Consider the following 21,306-nt stretch of genomic DNA (forward strand, 5'->3'; position numbering starts at 1 on the left):
TGCTGTTATGAGGAAATCAGAAACTGGGGCTGGTTTACCTTAGCAGGCCAGACCATAATGTACAGCTGTTCAACCTAAGCCTTCTCCCAGAGCTTGGCTGCAGCCGCAATGGGGATGGGCCTGCTGAGCTGGGGTAAAGAAACATGTCTGTGCTTGAGAATCATTGCCTTCATGAGCAGAAGTGCAATGTGGAATTTTTCTGATTGGTTGTATATTTATGAATCAGATGCTCAGTGTTGGTGCTTTATAGACAGAAACAGACTCTGTTTCCATGAGTTTATAATCTATAGGACTGTAGCAGGGCAGCACAAGGTAGTGGGACATTGTGAGAAGACACAGATAATTGCTGTTTGTGTCATTTGTGTCTAGTTACAGTATCCTCTCTTTAGCAGTTGACTCTTGACTCTTCATGTGCCCTAACTGTAGTACAGTCAGAACACAAAATTATGCAGTGACAGCCTGCTAATGGAAGCTGCAGATGCGGCTGTGATGGACAGAGAGATGGACAGACTGTAGGTCAAAGGAGACCATCATTCTCTGATCTGACAATAATATCTTGGTGACCTTTAGCATTCGGTTGGTCTGTTCCCTATGTGTATGATAGGGTTATTGCCTACTTCTGCAAAGAGCTTTGAGGTCATTAGGTGTAAGATTTGATTTGACATTAACTTTCAATAATATACTACTCAGTCTCATTTTTAAAATGCATGGTGTTTCCTCTTCCTTCTGCACTATGAGGATTTTACAGTTTAACTATTAGTACATTCTCTCAGGTAGTGCAGTATGTTTATTCATTTTAGAAGTCAGCCTTCTTGCATGTCTGCTTCCTGGAGGATGGCCTTCCTGTTTCACTCATACTTTCTTTTGTGGTAGAGAGCCTTACTGTGCTTCATTTCCAACAATACTGGCTCATATTTCTTAAAATATATTAATCACTACAGAAACATCAAGAAATGCTATTGTGGAAATTGCTGTGTTATCAGCCAGTAGCTTTCTTCCTTCTTTAGACCAGTGCTGTACCTGGCAGGGTTATGATCAAAGACTAGTTTTGGTATAGGTACAGATGAAATTCTTTTATTTTTTGATGAGTGGGATAACTCCTGCGTAGAATTTAAAATGTCTTTATGAAAGTATCATTTGTTTTTTAATTTCTCTTTTTATTCACTTCGAGTTTTTCAGCTGCTCCATAAACCAGGAAAAAATAAAAAAACCATCAGGCCAGGGAGGATATATTTCATATGCATATACTGTAAAATAATAGCTTTCTTCCAGAGGGGGTTCTGTATCTTGCAAAAAAGAAGCTGCTTTGTCATACATCATGAACTGGAATGTGGCTTTTGAATCCCAGCATTTCACAGGATTACTTTATCTAAATCCTTTTTTTTTGGAAATTAAAAGAATTCCCACCAATTTATATTATTTTATTTCAAATTTCAAAGGCTAGCTTCCATTCCTTGTGAAGGAAATAAGCAACCTCTGCCCCCACTGAAAAAGCTTCAGACCCAGGGATCTTTGCACAATAAGGATTTTTTTTTTTTCATGCTCCCTTCTCATATCTGTCATTATGCACAATTCCAAGAGTGAAGATGACAGTAGCTGGCACTTTTCTATTTCATTCTTTGTATGTGCAGACTATGGAAATATCTTCTTTGTTAATCTTTGCTATTAGCTTAAGGTTAACCTCTTTTCCCACATGGGAAAGTAAGACTCAAGTTTGAAGTGTTAGGTACCTTAAGTACTCAAGCAAAGACTCGAAGAGCTTGAAGCTAGATCCATGCTTAGATAAAGTAAGTACTAGAACTGTGAATACAATGTCTCTAGGAGAAGAATAATTCCGCCTGTCATTCTTCATCTTTGTGCAGCTTTTCTTCAGGGAAAGTAAATACATTTTCCAATTGTGGTTTTCCAGCTTTTTTTTTTTTTTTTTTTTCCTACATCTGGAAACAGAGGAAGAAAACCTTGTCTTCTTATTTACAGAAAAAACATAACCTTCCTTCCCTTATAAGTGCAACTTCCTCTCTCCTCTCAGAGTGAACTGGTCAGTCGATTGTGATTTACATGCACACTAAGCAGAGTACTGCCTTGCCTGGCATATTAGTCATAGGCAGTTGTCATGGTTCAACCTTTCTGGGAAGCCCCAGCCTGGAAGGAAGAAAATGTTAAAATCAAAATTCCACCACTTATTTCTGAACCTCGGCTGCTTCCACAGGCAGCACTTGCGGATCTTCGGGGTCTTAATGCTTGGTTAGCCAACATAAAATATCTGTTTCGTTGCTTTTCTTCCAAAGATCCATAGTGAAGCAAATGCTCAAGGCCATCTTGGATGCGCATGGGCAGGTGTGAGTGACATGGAAGTCCCAGCAAACCCACTAGAAGTGACTGTTTTGATTGTTCTCTGAAATGCCACCTGATTAATAGGAACAGCTTGAACAGATATCAAACGTGTCACTTTGTAAACTGACAATTATGGGCTCAGGTTTTGTTCCAGTCAATTTGTCTGAATGATTTATATTGTTTAAGAGTAGAAGGAAATGTTAGAAATATTTCTGTATATAGCATTCTTAGGAAGAAAACCTTCCCTAGCAGTTCCCTTCTCCCCCAAAAAGTGTCTATCTGGTCACTCTAATTTGTTGTTATGCAAAGGCTAGAAAGTGATTCATTTTAGTGACCTAACAACTTCTGTGACCAGTATCTGGGCCATTTGGCACCAAGTGTACATAGAGTCGTTAGGCTTGTGAGTTGTCCTATTCACTTTAATAGAACTTTTAAATGTGCACTTAAATATGTGCATAAGGCCCAGATTCTGAAAATAATTCAATTGTGAATAGCTCTATTTGCTGCCAGGTAATTGCTTCAGATATTTAAATTAAACATGTTGATGAACTTCTACAGGAAGAGGGCTTGAATGTTTTCTGGCGTGGAACTCAAGTGCTCCACATTAGAGCTCAGGAGTACTGGCCATGGAGCAGATACATAGTCAGGATTTGTGCCTATGAGAAAACATGACAAAACTATTATTTTATCTTCTTCATTTTTTTTTTTGCATTAAATTGTCCAGCTGAAGAAAATAAATTCATTTCAGGAGATTTAGGACCTTAGAAGTGCTTGTGCCTTTTTTCTAGTTTCTTATATATTTTCTGAAAATTCAGGGAGGCAAAAAAAAATCCCTGAGCATGTGTCTGAACAAACTATATTTTATTTTCATGAGTGTGTATCTTTTTTCCAGAACAGACCTCTTGATATATATATGCATACATCTACATGCCTAATAGATCGCATGTTTGTTTTCATGACAATCCATAGAAACTTCTTGGAAATTATGATATACTACATTGCCATTATGAAAATGAGGGTTTAACAGCCATTGTCCTAGATGGGCAAAACTCCATGCTTTAAAAAATGGAACAGTTGCAGATTTATTTCCTAATTTCTCCAAATGGCCTGTTCATTTTCTGTATTGCTTGTTTTGAACCCACTGTGCTAAAATTTATTGCCTTGGGCCTGCAAGCACTTACCGGAGGCAATACTACTAATTATTCAAGTTCTTGTAAATGAAGGGAGTTACTTAAGCCCACTTCAATTGATGCTCAACTTTTGTGGTTTGTACTACTTGTTTATATCACCATCTGTAAGATAATTAAAATCCTATTTTGTGTTCTGTGTCTCAGATGGTACAAATAGACATAATTATTTTGTTTATTTCAGTGCCATTTGCATAATGCTTCAATTAAAACACAGACTAAGCAGGGTTAAAGCAGATGTACACTTCAGAATCTGCTGTCAGCAGGTGTAATATACAAAAATAAAAATGCAATGTAACAAAATGCTGCTGTTTCTGTTTCTTTACATGCTCATGTTGGGGTGGATGGGAGTTTTATATGATAATCTTGGCTTGAAGAGAGGATGATGAAAACATTCATTTTTTTAACATTTTTTTTCTCCAGTAAAGGCACATATTACTGACCAAAAAGAAAACTGTACCAACCACTACTCTGAAGCAACAGATCCTCTCACTAGAAAAACAAAGATGAGAGGTAATCTCAAGTATACCCTTAACCTTTACACAGGTAACCTGTAAGACAGACATCACAATATCAGTAACATGTCCTGGACAGGAAATCATTGATTGTGCTATGACTGTTACTTACACTGTGTTTATGCTGCAGTTGGTTTTACCTACCAGTTCAGCAGCGCCTATGTTTCTTCCTGTGGGAATCTCATCCTGTGATCTCGTGAGACAACTTTTTTGTGGGGACTTTCTGCTTTGCATTTCTTCACAGCCCGAAGTATGCAAGTTTAAAGTAGTTCCTATAGTCCTACTTCTCTCTACCAATCTAGGCATAGTTTTATTTGGAGAACTGTTCCTAAAAACAAATGATGTCTTACTGTAAAGCAGCTATGAATGGAGAAAAGCAGAGATTTATATGGAACAAAGGACAATTTTTCTTAATTATCACTATTGTGAAGGCTAAGTAACCACTGTGAGTAGCAGCCACCTTTATCTTGGTCACAGGTAGCAGCTAGCTGTAAGCCATTCTTTTGCTGAGCACCCTAAAGAGAGATCCTAAGTCCTACAAAGCATAATGCTTCAAAGAGACCTATATGGCTTTCTCCAATAAAAATGCAGGCAAGCTGACTTCACTCCTGCCACTTCCATGCCTGGTGTTAGCTGGTCTTTCCATCTTTCAAGCTTATGCTTGCTTGCTTTAGTGGTACTGAGAAAGGCAAGCGGAGTTTGCACCCAGTACTAATTGCAGTCAGTAGGAATCTTCAGTTCACTTGTTTGAAGTCAGAGACCTTTTAATTGGAAATATGTCTACGGAGTTTGGAGCTCACTAGCAAGAAAATCCTTGGCTGTTTAGGAGTTGCATCTTGGGATTTGTACAGAGTTGCAAATGATTCACCTGTAGCTTATTGGGTATTTGCATGTTTCCTGAATGTTACTTTCTGAACATTCATGTGCTTTAACTGAAATACCAATGCACTGGCAGATGGCCATAACTCTTGCCAAACCTTAAACTTACTTTTTTTGAAATGAACTGGCACAATAGTGAGGAGGTTGTGACACTCATAGCTGGAGGATTAGAATGCCGGTCTATTTTTTATTTATTGACAATGCTGAAATGAGGGATGTTTACTGTGACTTCCTGATAATTGCAGCTTCTGGAGGTGAACAAGCAATGGGATTATCAATTTAGAAGTATGAAACAGCTTTAGGAAAAACAGGTAATGATGTTGACTACTTCCATTGAAATATGTATGCCATCTGCAGATAGTTAAGGCTGTGCTTACATGTCAACCAGCCATAGCTATAGTAAATATCTTAGGGGGAAAGGCATCATATTTATTTTGTCTTTCAGCTCACAAATTAAAAAGGCTTCATCACATAAGAGTGAAGCTAATGTGCACAATCTTCAGTAGGACAAAGCAGCCAGAGAAGTAGGGCTTCCCTAAAATACTCAGGACTAGGGCGGATATGAAAGCAGAAATCTGCATGCCTTCCACGATTTTTTTAATCATTGATCCACATCATCACGGATCTGTTGGTTCTTGTCCCATCACTTATACCTGGCTTACAAAGCCTGGAAGTTCACTGGGGCTCCCTGTAGTGAGGGAGCGCTCAGATAAATCTTTCATGAATGCTGCCTTCTATAGGCAGAGAGACTTACTTTTTTTTTTTTTTTTACTTCGTGGTTGTGTGGTGTCTTCACTTTTTTTTGCAGTTGCCCGGTGAAGCTGGCCACTTACAATTTTGCCCAGTATTTCAAAAATCAACTTTTTGGAATACCAAATCATTGACTGACACTTCCCATCTCCTGTTTCTTTCTATGAAAAGGAAGTTTGCAGAATGACCTCATGTGCTTATCAGGAAAATTTTCTCTCATAATATTTTCCAGTAAGCTTTAAGGAGATCTGGATCATTTATTGGATTTTTTTTTCTTTCCTCAAAGAGAAGAGGAATTTAAATGGCTCTTCCTTCTTAAATATAGGACCGTCTATGCTTCTGGCTAGGTCATTTGGATGTGCACCACTGCAGAGGGAATCCAAACTGCAAAAGGGAAAATAAAAACATTAAAATAGAAAATTCATTCAGAGGGACAGACCCATGGTAACTGTCCTTTGGCAACCAAACAGTGAGAGACCGAACTAGGTTAACACTAATAGCGAGTTTGCCCAGGATCATTAAAAGTTTCCACTGCAGTCAGAGCAGTGAAGCTTGGAGGTGGGAAGGGGTAAGTCAGTGGTGGGAGACTTCACATGCAACTAGATCCACTCCTTTATGCTCATCTGCTGAGAGCTGAAAGCATTTGAAGGCAACTTTGAGGTGCTGTACCTTTCGGGATCCTTTGTTGGCCCGCCTATCACTTGCTTTTCAGCTAGCAGAAATGAAAGCAAGACTGGATGTGTCAGAGAAGAAAGTCAGTGAACTGGACGAAAAGAGGCACTGACGGCATTCAGAAGATGAGAGGTTGCGAGCCCTGGGCAGAGAGCAGCCACTGCAGGAAATGGTAGGAACTTGCAGTTTGTTACCCCATTTGTGCACAGTGTTGAAAGCTGTCTTGCCTTTCCTCTTTCTCATGAGTGACGGGACGTGGGTTGTCGCACAGCTGTAATGATGAGATTGTGGTATCGTGTGTTCCTCAGTATGGTACCCAAGGCAGTGGCTGATCTTCTGTCTGATCAGCGAACTACGCAGAGTGTCATTTGCATAGAAATTGGCAGAGAGGACAGCTGTGGGCTGGGGGGGGGGGGAATAAAGAGCACATTTTTATGAATACTCCAGAGACTTCCTTCCTAGCTGCTCAGTTTGGGGTGAATATCTTTGTGAATGAAAACACTACAGTGATTTCAAATGGAACAGGAGCATCATTACAGATGTTAAACCAAGTGCTTGGCAATAAATATTTGAAGGAATGAATTCAGCCCCAGACAACCACATTTTGGTATTGCAATATACGTTCCTATACATGTGCTAGTTATCTCAGCTCACTGTAAATATTACTGAGGTAGTTAATGCCATTATTAGAGCTGAAAGTGCCTTGGCTGATCTGCTGCTCTAGAACGGCATTCACCTCACCCTGAGTGGTTGGGTAACTCTCTCAGGACTCCTTTGGCATTGGCTTTTGTGTAGAAATTCACATCTAAATTAGATCCCTAAACTGGATTCCCACCACAGTAAAATCACCAACCTGAGTATCACAGTATCACAGTATCACAGTATGTTAGAGATTGGAAGGGACCTCAAAAGATCATCTAGTCCAATCCCCCTGCCAGAGCAGGAACACCTAGATAAGGTTACACAGGAATGTGTCCAGGCGGGTTTTGAATGTCTCCAGAGAAGGAGACTCCACAACCTCCCTGGGCAGCCTGTTCCAATGTTCTGTCACCCTCACTGAGAAGAAGTTTCTTCTCAAGTTTAAGTGGAACCTCCTGTGTTCCAGTTTATACCCATTACCCCTTGTCTTATCATTGTTTGCCATTGAGAAGAGCCTGGCTCCATCCTCGTGACACTCCCCCTTTATATATTTATATACACTAATAAGGTCCCCCCGCAGTCTCCTCTTCTCCAAACTATAGAGACCCAGCTCCCTCAGCCTTTCCTCATAAGGGAGATGCTCCACTCCCTTAATCATCTTAGTTGCCCTGCGCTGGACTCTCTCCAGCAGGTCCCTGTCCTTCTTGAACTGAGGGGCCCAGAACTGGACACAATATTCCAGATGCGGTCTCACCAGGGCCGAGTAGAGGGGAAGGAGGACCTCTCTCGACCTACTGACCACCCCCCTTCTAATACACCCCAGGATGCCATTGGCCTTCCTGGCCACAAGGGCACAGTGTTGGCTCATGGTCATCCTGCTGTCCACTAGGACCCCCAGGTCCCTCTCCCCTACACTACTCTCTAACAGGTCGTTCCCCAACCTATACTGGAACCTGGGGTTGTTCCTGCCCAGATGCAGGACTCTACACTTTCCCTTGTTATATTTCATCAAGTTTCTCCCTGCCCAACTCTCCAGCCTGTCCAGGTCCCGCTGGATGGCAGCACAGCCTTCTGGCGTGTCAGCCACTCCTCCCAGCTTAGTGTCATCAGCAAACTTGCTGACAGTACACTCAATTCCCTCATCTAAATCATTGATGAATATATTAAATAATACTGGTCCCAATACTGACCCTTGAGGCACTCCACTAGATACAGGCCTCCAACTGGACTCCGCCCCATAGACTACAACTCTCTGGCTTCTGTCCTTCAGCCAGTTCGCAGTCCATCTCACTACCTGATCATCCAGGCCACACTTCCTCAATTTAGCTATGAGGATGCTGTGGGAGACTGTGTCAAATGCTTTGCTGAAGTCAAGGTAGACCACATCCACCGCTCTGCCATCATCCATCCACAATGTTATTTCCTCATCAAAGGCTAGGAGGTTGGTCAAGCATGACTTCCCCTTGGTAAAGCCATGTTGACTGCCCCTCATAACCCTCTTATCCTTGACATGCCTTAAGATGGCATCAAGGATAAGGTGTTCCATCACTTTCCCAGGGATGGAGGTGAGGCTGACCGGTCTATAGTTACCCGGGTCCTCCTTCTTGCCTTTTTTGAAGACTGGAGTGACATTTGCTTTCCTCCAGTCCTCAGGCACCTCTCCCGTTTCCCAAGACTTGGTAAAGATGATGGAGAGTGGTCTAGCAATGACTTCCGCCAGTTCCCTCAGCACCCGCGGGTGCATCCCATCTGGACCCATGGATTTATGGATGTCCAGATTGCTCAACTGGTCCCTAACCCATTCCTCATGGACTAAGGCAAACCGCTCCAGTGACCTGACTTCATCTGAGGTCTCAGGAGTACAGGGTTCTTCAGGACTGCCTCCGGCAGAGTAGACTGAGACAAAGAAGGCATTCAATAACTCTGCCATCTCTGTATCTTCTGTCACCAGGGCACCCATCCCATTCACCAGTGGGCCAACCTTGCCTCTGGTATTAGTTTTATCAGCTATGTATTTGAAAAAGCTCTTTCTGTTGTCCTTGACCCCTCTGGCCAGATTTAATTCTAAGGAGGCCTTAGCCATCCTAGCTGCCTTCCTACATCCTCTAGCAGCAGCCTTATATTCCTCCCGAGTGGCCAGCCCCTCCTTCCATGACCTATAAACTCTGCTCTTCCACTTGAGCATACCCAGCAGTTCCTTATTCAGCCACGCAGGTCTCCTGGCCCTCTTCCTTGACTTCCTACGTGTTGGGATGCTCTGCTCTTGAGCTTGGAATAAGCAATTCTTGAATGCCAACCAACTATCTTGGACCCCTTTACCTTCAAGCAGCCTTGCCCATGGGATTTCCCCTAGCAATTGCTTGAAAAGGCCAAAGTTTGCCCTGCTGAAGTCCAGGGTTGCAATTCTACTTGCTATTGTACTGGTCCTACCACACAAGATCCTGAATTCCACCATCTCGTGGTCGCTGCAACCAAGGCAGCCCTCAACCCTTACTGCTTCGACCAGACCCTCCTTGTTAGTGAGGATGAGATCCAGCAGCGCTCCTCTCCTGGTTGGCTGATCCACCATTTGCATGAGGAAGTTATCCTCCATACACTGGAGGAACCTCCTGGACTGTGGCTGGGTTGCTGAGTAGTCCTTCCAGCAAACATCAGGGAAGTTAAAATCCCTCACGACGACCACGTCCTGTGACTGTGAGGCCGCTCTCAGCTGCTTGTAGAAGGCCTCATCAACTTCCTCACCCTGATCTGGTGGCCTGTAACAGACACCCACAACAGTATCGCCCCTGCCAGCCTGCCCCTTAATTCTCACCCACAGACTCTCAACTCGCTCATCCCCTGTTCCTGGACAGAGCTCAGTACATTGTAGCTGCTCTCGCACATAAAGAGCAACCCCACCACCCCGCCTGGCTGGCCTGTCTTTCCTGAAAAGGACATAGCCCTCCATGAGTATATTCCAGTCATGCGAGCTGTCCCACCACGTCTCTGTAATTGCCACCAGATCATAATCTCCTGACTTAACACAGGTCTCCAACTCCTCCTGCTTATTTCCCATGCTGCACGCATTGGTGTACAGGCATTTCAAGGAGGGAGCTGAGCTCACCAATTTCACCCTAGCATTATAGGAGGCCTCCCGGTCTTCATCAATCCTAGAGTGCTGCCCCACTGGGGCAAGCCCAGTTACAACCCCATCCCCCTTCGAATCTAGTTTAAAGCTCTCCAAATGATATGAAACAAACCTAAAAAAAAGTGGCAATCACGTCACTTCCAAGTTCAGATAAGATGCAAGTTAGCTAATGTAGGAAAGCAAATGCAAAGCCCTTAGCTTTTATTTTCATAAGCAGGACATTCATCTTACTTGCTTATTGCTTATGGTATGGTCTTAGCTAAGCACTTGATTTCCAATTAGTTGGACTGTTTGCATGCTTTAAAGCAAACAAACTTACTGAATCACTGCCTGCATTTGCTCAGAGTGTGGATTTAGTGAGAGACAATCCATCTTCCTGTTTTTATTACGAAGTTTTTTACTGCCTTTATGAAAAGGAGGAGCAGTACTCCCCCAATTTTTTTACCACATAATGAACTAAATGACAATATAATCCAAAAATCTCTTACAGGGATGGATTTACTTGCATGGAACTTCAGCCATAGATTAACAATTTCTTAAAAAAATTATATACTCAGCCAGTAATTGCTTCTATTTGTTCTGAATTTCTTTACTTTTTGATTGTCATGCAGGAGATATACACCTTTGCAAAGGCAGGTGCTAAAAGTAGAGATTGTTGAATGAGCAGCAACTGACATTCTTCATACCTGCATTTGGTTTTTTACATATATATGTGTATATATATATATTTTTTTATTTTCTTGAGAGGTAATAACCCTTTCTTTTTTAAAGAGCTATAGCCACAGAGCTGGAATGGCCTGTACAGGGCAATTGCCAGAGCAAACTAATGTTTGTTCTCTACTTGCTTATCTAGTCGAGGAGCCTGACAGTACCTTTTAGATCTGTTTACTCAGTGGCAGCTCTCTGGATGCTCTGCTGAGCCATTTAGGAAAAACAGCAACACCAAACAACCCTGAGACAGATTACTTGATGCTGTCTTACAGAGCTATCTTGGTTTTTTTTAATGCAGCTGGAGGTATGTCTCTTAGAATGATAATGTGAATTTTGTCTGTCCCCATGTCCTCCATGGCCCACAGAGGAAAACTGACTTTTCTGGAGATTTTATTAATTTTTTTCCCCCTCTCTGAGCATGACTAACTACCCATAGAGAGGAATCAGACCAACCTAATCACTGGAAAGTCTGAGTGCCATAACACCTAGATGTAAGAATTCAGATGGTGCAAAAACCTGAACAAACTGGAAATCTTCAGTTATAAAAGAGGCCATGCTCCTGGAGGTGTCAGCCTCTGAGAAGGAAAATATGTGCTAGGAAAAGAGCAAGGCAAAATTGAAGAGAAGAACATAGCTAAAAGCCTGTATGGATTTTAGTGTTTTGCTTTTCTTTATTATCTTAAAACGCACATGCCCATGCCAGTTTGAGCTAGCTCTCGGGTGAGTTCCTATACTTACAGTAGAGATATCCTGCTAATCTTTCCCAGTTTTTGGAGAAAATGAAGTGTTCCAAGTAACTTAGACCAAAGGAAAACAAAGGTACCTCATGTGCAAGCAGCAGGGTGTTTTTCACTGACTAAATTAGCACATGGTGACGCACTTCTCATGAGCTCAAACTGTAAATGCCTAGAAGCTGGCTGCACAGAGATATGCCTATTGCATAGAAAAAGAAGGATTCCTATGGTGTTCTGTGCATGTGATTGTTGGATCTCTTTTTGTTTGTTTGTTTTTTTTTTTTCTTTTCCATCATATAAAGCTGCTGCAGAATAATACTTAAAATACTTTCTTGTTTTGTAGAAAAGGCCATTCTGTTTCGTATGTCTGAATAGCTTTTGTGTAAGACAGTCTGCCTAAACTGGGCTAGTGAGGAATGCATTACCCTCTGAGGAAAGCTTATACAATGCTATTTGCTTCAGGGTCTGATTCAGATCTTAGCTCCCTTCAATGTAAAATGAAAATAGCCATGCTGAAAGTGATAGAAGAGAATCAAAGTTTGGCAAATCTGTCTTAATAATTCCCATAAATTTCTATAATACCATCTCAAAAGACTGGTGTATAAATCCTGCTGCACCTGTACTTTGCTGGGGTGGCAACAGTGCAGGCACACACACTAGGTAGGGTCAAGCTCAAGTCAACAACAACTGTGATGGGGTCAAATCGAGTGGATTTTGAAGTCTTCCTTGGTAACTTGGTAATCCTTGAGTGAACTGAGACCTGCCTCAGTCTCTTGTGTAGTGGAAAAAACCCTCAGACTATGTGATACTGAGGTCTGGTTTCATTTTCAATGTTCTATAGCAGTGGGAACTGCTGGGACTTTACCAGTGCTTAGGCCTGGCCTTAACCCTATAAGTAAATAATAATACAAGTCTGAGATAATCATCCCGAACTGGTACTGATCTTCCTGGTCTGCCAGCTTTCTCATGCCTTTGTGTAACTGCAGACTGTAGAGAGCAGGGATTTAGTCTGGTATGTTTTCTCTGTCTTATCATAAGGAGAGTGGTCAAAATAATTATAACAAACTTTACCGTATCTGGTCTTTACTAATGATCCTTCTTCCTGTGCCTTCCTTCCCAGCTGTGTTTGGGACAACAAAAATGCAGCATTTCTGCCATATAGCAGATATTCTGAAAATTGTTCTCAAAAAATGGTTCCGTCTGCATTTCAGGAGCATCTCTCTGTATTTTTACATTCCAGAAAGAAATAAAAGTCCTTAGTGAAGCCCTCCGTGAAATGAAGGAAGAGAACAGGCTCCTGAAGCAGAAGAATGCCTCGATAATGAGGAAGAAAGAACATTATGAGTGTGCAATAAGTCATCTCAATAAGGTATGAACAGAGGTGAGTTGCTGACCAGGACCTTTACCTTTAATACTAGCGTTCCAGTTGTCAATCAGTGACACTACTGGATGCCCATCTTTTCAATCACGGGTTAACAACCTGTTCGTGTTAGTAAACTCATGATCATTATTTGGGATCTGGGGAAACAAGTAAGAACTTACTTTGGCTAATACCTGTGCATGCTGTTCTTGGCAAGTAGTAAGGTTGCATTGTAAAGAGGAAAGTTAAAAGAATCCTTGGCTTCTTCTGTGAAACGTCTCTACGTGTCATATCTAAGCTCTTTCTATGTTCTACCTCCTTAGAACAAAAGGGAAATGGCACAAAGATGCTTTCATATGCATCCAGTGAAACACTGTGATTAAAAAATTATTTCAGACTGTTTAAAATCTGTTGTTTTACATATATTCCATGTTTAAGAATAATGGCTTCTCTTTGTAAGACATGCTCCTGTCTTCCTTTTTATATACATACATGGAAGTATTATGTGTATATATCTCATTGAGGAAATTGCCATAAAATAGCTAAATGGGATTTTTATTCTTTTTTTTTAACTGAAGGAAAGTAATAAATGTAACTTCGTTAAATCAAAAGATCACATGGAGCAGTGGGTGTTTTCTAATAATTTATATTTCATGGTGAACACAAACACTTCCTGAGGAAATGCACTGCAGTAACCATTGCTGTGTAACTTCGTGATACATGACGGTGTACAAAAGTCGAGGTAAACATGTCATGTTACCATATTAAAAGATCTGACGGAACATATGACCTCTAGGTCTTTTGGAAATTAACTGACAGGACTTGCTCAAAGCCTCAGTGTAACTTTCATTTGAGGTCTCGTTTGTAAAACAAGTTATTTCTGTGTTTTATTTTGCTGTCTTATGGTTAGATCTAAGACAGATGGGTAAATAGGCCATTCTTTGAAATGGAACAGCAATTTCATGTAACACACTTTCCCACGAGTAATTCAGTGATTTTGTTTATTTGCATCCTTCAAATCTCATGTCATGAGTGTAAATATGACTGGAAGGGACCCTCTGTGCCCTTTTAAGTCTAGTCCCCTGCTATCACAGGTTCAGTGAATAGAAGTTCTTATAAATTCTCTGAAATCAATCAACTTTTTCCTTAAAAATACTTAGGCTCTTCCTACGGTGTTTGTATTGGAAGGCTGTTCTGGAACTATAACCCTCCTTTCATCAGATGCTTTCATCTGTTTCAATTGAGCTGATTTTTTTCTGGCTAGGTGATATTCATTTGTTTTTCTGGTGGTAGTAGTTTTCACGCAGATCTGCTTCATTCCTTGTGCAAAGCAGATGTGTCCTTTCCGTGAAACAGAACTGTTCCCTAGCAAAAATACGATTGGTCTCAGGGGCACTTGCTCATTCCCTATAGCTACAGAGAGCAATTGAATTTTCACTAGAGGACAGTTTAGATAAGCTGACCCAGCTGTTTTGGTCTTTTAAAATACAACTGTGCCTGCTAATATAAATGTTTTTCACCTCAGTCATTTTGAACTGCTTAGCTCTCAGTTCATGGAAGACACTGCTACTTGTTTCTAAGTACATTAAAGTTTGTACTTCAAGTACATTGACCCTTCTACCTTTGGCTTCATGAAACTTCAATCCAGTCATCCAGAGTATTAAGAGCTTTCTAGGTGCATGGAACACTTATCCTTCTTGTAGCTTTGGAAAGCAAGGTAGTTACTTTTCATTCATACAGTTCCATTTCTGATGTTGAAAAAATCAGAAAACCTCTGTGCTGCTTGCCTTGCAATTTCAGGTTTCAGTTCCCAGTACTTCTGAATGAATATTATTTAACACCACATTAAGTTAAGCTCAATTTAACTCAGTGAGCTGTGAGTTCTTTCTCACTGGTACATCTTCCTTATTATTAGCCATCCTGCCACTGCCACACTGCTCTGCTTTTATCCTCCTCATTAGAAATACTGTTTCTAGTCTTGCTTTCCTGTGTAATGCCTTCATTCTTGAGCTCATTTTTATAGTGAGGAAAAAATCAGTATTTTATAGTTTAATTTCTTTTGCAACACACAGTTCAGTGTAACTGTCTCTCTTATCCTGCACTTTCATCTGAAAGGTACCAAAAATGGTAGCTTTTATTGGGATTCAATCTTTTTTCCAGTCCCTAAAAACATTTTATTTTTATTTCTTAAAATTATTCATCTAGCTCTCCCTCAAGCATTTTCCTACACAATTCTTTTCAGCTTCCTTGATGCATGATTTTCTAGGGGCTAAGGAAGTGGTTGGTTTGGTAGGGCTTTTTTATACTTTGACTTTTAATGAAGTAGGTATAGCCAAATGATCTGGAAAAAGTTGCATAGAGGACCAATTCTAGAAGGTGCTTAGAAGTTCTTTGTCATTCTTCAGATTTTCTAATCTGAAATTACAAGTCTTAGTTAAATATTTAAAATAGCTTATTTACTTTTCATTTCAAGTATCTCATCATAATTTTATTCAGCATTGTTGTTTGTTTCTTTTTTTTTTAAACCAGTGGAACAGTAATATCTTTATTTCTTCCATAAATTATCCTAAACCACTCCAACCTTTTGTCAGTTCAAAGTGATGGGAATTTTGGAAGAAACATATTCCAATTACATCTTTGAATATTATCTTTAGTAGTGTTTAGTCTCCATTTTATACATGGGAACCCAAATCTCCTATGACATAATAATCAATAATTTGCTAGTGACTTAATAACAACATTACAAAAGTTTGCATACACACACAGAGCATTTCTCAATCTTCTTAAAACCTTTCCTTAAAGATTTTGATCTATGACCCTAAACCAGTTCAGCTTTATTCATGCTGCAGTTTTGTGTTTTATTTGAAATGATAAAATAGGGTCTTGCAATATTGCTTCCAAATGTAGGTTTAAAAAAGTCCTCAACGAATCTTTCACTACAGTTAACTTTTAGAAGTTCAAATATTCTGGATTTTTCTGTGAGGTTTTTTTTTGTTTTCTTCCCATAATTCTAAGATGTAGAATCTCCTCAAAAAAACAAAAAACAAAAACAAAAAAACAACTAAGAAATCCTGAAGAATTGCCCAAATACCTAATACATCTATATGATGGTATGACTCTACAAAATCAGCTGCAAGAAAAGTAGTCAATATAGTGACAACATATTGAACAGTGGCCCAGTAGGGCAAAAGGAGAATTAATCAGTAAGCTATCTGTATCTTCATCCTCCCATGTTTATGTTCAACACATGTATTGACATGGCATACAAACTTGGCCACTACTAGACCAATTTCTCTTTTGCACAATTCATAGGGACAGTAGCTCATAAGATAAAAGGCCACCCTTTTCTGTGCTCTCCATGGAAAATGCAAATTTTTTGGGTTCTTTTTTTTAATACATTATTTTTTTGTTGGCCTTAGGATAATACTAATCCTTGGTTTACCTTGGATACTGGTTCTCCTGCTTGGCCATTGTCCCCACTGCCTCTTCCCAGTCCAAATTTTCTTCCCTCCTTCCCTTATGGCATGAATAGAATGTGGCCAACAAGAGAGAGCTGGGGATCATTGGCAGGAATTGAACTTTCAAAGATGTATGAAGTTAGCTGAGTCCACATTTTAAGCAAGAGACATTGAACAGTACTGAATGGTGAGTATTTGTCCTAGAGTGAAAAAAAAAATGTATGTGTGTATAGTGTGTGGTTATAGACAGAGAGGGGTAAAAGCAATTTACAAACAATTCCAGTCCAAGGGAGATCTATGTAATAATGCTGAAATTAAAAAAGATCTGCAAAGAACTATGGCAGAATTTGAGTGAAAAATAGAGCATTACCAGTGTAGTGTGTGTATTCATAACACCATCTAGTGACAAGCTATGGAGACTACATAACTTTGTCTCAGTCAGTGTGTTTCCTTCGGTTCCAGTTGAAGAAATTTATACTCTTAGTGAAAAAAATGTTTCAGTCAGACTTCACTGTAGTTACATTTTAGGGCATCTTTAAACATTTTAATCTTCTTGGGGGTTTGTTTGCTTGTTTTTTGGCCTCAGCTGAATTTAGAAACCTGCCTTTGTTTTCCCAAATTCTGACTTGCACAGGAAGATGATGTTTATGAGTGAATTTGCAGCTATGATTTCCATAGGTAAATGTTGGTTACAGTTAAAAGTAAAAAGAACAGTCCCTTAAACTGTCTCAAATTCACAGATGTAATCCACGTGCTTTGAAATTTGGACCTAGTCATGCAAATATGTTATTTGTGTTGTTTATATTCAATGTATATAGTTGAAGCAACTGTAAGTGAAGGGAAAAACCCCAGAAGTTTGTGACTCACTCTAATGTGTTTTAGAGAGCATTCTAATAACTTAAAAGGAATGTTTTTGTTTTCTTTTTTTTAATGTAGTGAATCTCTGATTAGTAATTTTGCTGTTTGACGTTTCAGGCCCTTCTGGATGTGTTGAAAAAGCAGCACACACCTGTACTTGGGACTCCTTCTGAGATGAGTGGCAGAAACAGCCTTGAAGACATGAGAACCCAACTTGAAGTTCTCAGACACCAGGTGAGGATGGCTGGAAGTAAGCCTAGATAGATTTCATACAGCATATTTTTGCCTTTTCTCCCAAGAACTGTGCCTGATAGACTTACTAGGTAGAGCTTTCGAAAGGAAGAACCAGTTTAGCCATAGTGTTGTCTAAGATGCTGCTACCACAGCATGTCTACGAAGTGCAACTAAGTCTTTGCAAAAGACTGGAACAAGTACTTCTGCAGAATTCAAAGCAGCAGAATGATTCTCCTGAATCTCAAAGACCTCCTGCCAGCTCTCTGTTAGGGGCTGAATTTCATCTAGAGGGAATGCTAAACTTCATGACTTACTGATTGTGTTCCTTTTTCTTTTTTTTTTCAGAAGTTAAAAGTTTAGAGAATTATCTAAGAATCCTGGTCTTGTAAAACTAGAGTGTTGGCATTGCAGTTTTTCAAAGTGTAAGGCAAAGCATTTGCATCTGTAGCCTGCATACCAACCACTGTAGGGAAGTGTATTTTTTTTCAATCTTTGTTTGGAGCAATTCAAGTGCTTTGTGCACTCTTTTTATTTCCATATGAAAGAATCTGTTTAAAAACATGAGATTTTTCAGATAATTTTACACTTTAGGTCTGTCATCCTGGACAGTGTTAGGGTTAACATTATTGACACACAAACGGATGTGATGAGAATGGGGAATTTTATTCAATGGGAATAAAATACTTGTTTCTGTCACGTTTGACAGCAGAGCCAGATTTTGCTCTCTAATGTAATGCTTGCCACATGCTGGAGGATAAAATCCTGTACTTGATTGTACAGTAATGAGTTATTTCATTCTACACAATAAAATAGAGTAAATAATATTTTTTTTTTTTTTTTAGAATTGTCAAGGGGTATCCATTTTGTGAATGTATTTTTCTAGTTGTATAAATCATTATAGTGACTGCAGACTTCCTCCTACACAAACTGAAGCAGGATGCTCTAACTGTACAGAGGAGGGACTCTTGGGACAAATAGTGACGTGACAGAGCATTGCTAGACCTTGGTTGTCATCAGCCTATTCCTGACTACAACAGAAGAGATGAAGGTATTCATTCCTTGGGAGGTGTCCTCCTCTTTCTCAGGGCAACAGCATATATGGCAAAACTGTGACAAAATGGTTCCCTTGCAGCTTCAGCAAGTCATAAACCTGGGGAGCAAGACGGAAGTGGGATTGCAGGGGGGGAAATTGGGAGAGAAGAAATGAAGAAATACTGAGGAGAGAAGTATGTAGATAGACAGGGGATCCAAGAGACCTAGATTTCTACAAGCAACAGCTTTGCCTCTGCTTCAGAGTGTCAAGGGCATGCACACCCCCTCCACAGGCTGTGGAGCTGAGTCCTCGTGCAGCCACACAGAAAGCCTTTGTTCGTTTCATACAATGTTATTCAGGGAAGGAGTTGTATCTAGTGAGGGACCATTGAGTCCCAACAGAACCCTGCAAAACTTACCTGCAACAGGCAAGCCGTGAAAATAATTTATAGAGCCCATGAAGACTTTTTTTCTTCCCCTGAGTTATTAACATTTCTTCAGTCCTCCTGTGAAGTCATAGTGCTGCTGCCAGCAAAAAGAAAACTGGGCATGAGCCACAGCAAGCAAATTCTTTGAAAATAGACTGTCAGCAGGCTGTAGTCATCAACCAAGAGGACATGAAAGACTTCTGAAAGTTTTGGTGGTGGTTCTCACCCGAATGTGCTTTTGCTATTATTTTTCAGAAGTGCTACCAGCCTCCAGGTTCTTACCAAGTGGATGTCTGCCCATTAGCTGAAGATTAAACCAGTCAGCCTAACACAAATTAATTTAGGGGTTTGTGTTTTGCTTCTGAATCTGTACACTCATTGCCTGTGCCTGGGGTGGTCAATATTTTAGAATGGGATGAAGCACTGTGACTCCTGGTGACATAAAAAGAGCTAAACTTTCAGTATGTGAAGGTTTATTGTCTATTAACAGAGTGAAACCTCCGTTTTTCCATATTGAATTCTCCATAACATTCCTCTCTTCTTCTGCACTGGGTTCAGTAGGTTCTTTGGGCTGAAGTTTGAGGGGATGAATTAGAAGCCTTATATTTCAGACAAAAGGTACATGGAGCAATTATTTTTTCCATGTACATTTTTTAACATCTGGGATTCAACAGCCTTCTCTAGTTCTTGGGGTTTTTTCCCCACAGTGCTCCAGCCAAGGTCTAAATTCCTTGACAGTCCTGACTAGTCCAAGTCTTCTGGTCATTGATACGTGACCACAGCCCTAAATGCTACCACTTGTGCTGTACAGATTAATCCTATTGGCCACTTTTGCATATTTATTTGGCTAAAAAAAAGGCAGGACGTAATTTAATGATTGTGGCTTATCGTTAGGTTGGACGAGGTGGTGATGCTCTGTCAGACTGCATGCTAGAACTGTTCTGATTGATGGGTGCCATTGGAAAATAGCCACTACTTGTCATTTTGTATTGGTTATAAAAAAAGACAAGGGAAACTTTTGGTTGCAGGATTATAAAGAAGAGGCATCCCTTTGGAATGCACCCAATGCTTGGCCAGTGTTTACAAAAGCAAACAGACAACAAGGTGGATGAAAGCTTCTGTTGTGGCTCTGCTGAAATTCACATATTGGTCATAATGATTGCAGGTTCAAATATATAAAGAAGACTTCAGAAAGGAGAGATAAGACAGAGAAAGACTTAATGAGGAGAAGAAGCATTGCGGAATATTTACAAGAGATTACAGTCTCAGCTGAACAAACTAAACTCTCAGGTATGAGTCAAAGAAAGTTACTATTGCCAGCACATGTGTATTTTATTTTTATTTTCTCACTTTCCACACAACCCAAGGCTTTCTGGCTTCCATTAATTGACACTATATTTTATGAGGTCACCACCTGGGATGAAATCATTCAGAAGTAATGCAGTTAAGAAGATGAGGAATGATCAGAGATTGCTTCCAAATTAAGTATATGAAGGGAGTATTTATTGCAAAAACTCTTCAAACGTATTAAAATTGGGGAGAACGAAAAATAAATCCAGAGAACTGTTGATTGTTTCACTGACACTTGATATAAGAGCTGTAACATCAAACCAGCTTTTGAAATAGAAAGCTGTTGTAATTAATCCTGACCTCTGCAGTAGAATTAGAGTGATGTTAATGTCACTAAGAGGAAAAAAAGAAAAAACTTGTCTCCAATTAAATTAGCTGAGCAGCCACTGCAATAATTTTTTATTGCAACATTCTTTTTATCTCTTCACAGTAGTGTCCCTATTCTGTTCACAGACATCCAGGAAGCCATAGTAAGATCATGGCATACAAAACTCTGAGTTTTCCAAATCCCCCTTTAAAAAATGATGACATTTTGAGGTTTCCTGTCTTGACAAAATTGTGCAATGTTTTAAAAGAATGTCTGATTACCAGCATGTTCTGTGATGACTTATTGTCCTCCCAACATTGCTGTGAAACAGAAACTGCAGTATTGGCTTGTTATCAATCAACCCATGCATCAGTACTAGTAGGGTCTTGAAATAGTATCTGAGGCAAAGTGCTGTCAAGCACCACTTCCTCCTGTTGGGGTGGAGAGTAGGTTGGGCATCCTGACTGATGCTGGACACTGCTGCAGTATGGGCCCTGAGTTGTCAATGCTTTTATAAGTACTTGGAAGCATTCCATGCAAGTGTAAAAATAGCAATACCAGAGGGAATGTAATGATCTGCCACTCAGGGCATCCCAGGATAACGCAAATACCTTGGACAAATTTGTTAGCTTTGTATGCAATAACTTTAAGGTATATTTCCCCCCCTGGCCAGCCACTCCTGGGTGGTTCATAGTAAACCATAGAATAGTTAAGGTTTGATAGGACCTTAA

The 21,306-nt window shown here is 40.2% G+C and overlaps 1 protein-coding gene across 1 annotated transcript in view; it reads left to right on the forward strand.

The window, feature by feature from the left end:
• TNIP3 (TNFAIP3 interacting protein 3) overlaps positions 1-21,306 on the forward strand; it is a gene marked incomplete at both ends in the record, with an annotated part of 80,736 nt that overhangs the window by 27,013 nt on the left and 32,417 nt on the right. The window contains 12 exon segments of the mRNA XM_080639141.1: positions 2,289-2,375; positions 3,948-4,028; positions 4,032-4,034; positions 5,161-5,214; positions 5,218-5,226; positions 6,378-6,446; positions 6,450-6,509; positions 12,789-12,917; positions 17,342-17,458; positions 20,084-20,119; positions 20,123-20,144; positions 20,147-20,208. Of these exon segments, the coding sequence (XP_080495267.1) occupies positions 2,289-2,375; positions 3,948-4,028; positions 4,032-4,034; positions 5,161-5,214; positions 5,218-5,226; positions 6,378-6,446; positions 6,450-6,509; positions 12,789-12,917; positions 17,342-17,458; positions 20,084-20,119; positions 20,123-20,144; positions 20,147-20,208 (729 nt within the window).

Source organism: Psittacula echo (assembly GCF_963264785.1).
Source record: "Psittacula echo genome assembly, chromosome: 1".
In the NCBI taxonomy this organism is placed as follows: domain Eukaryota; kingdom Metazoa; phylum Chordata; class Aves; order Psittaciformes; family Psittacidae; genus Psittacula; species Psittacula echo.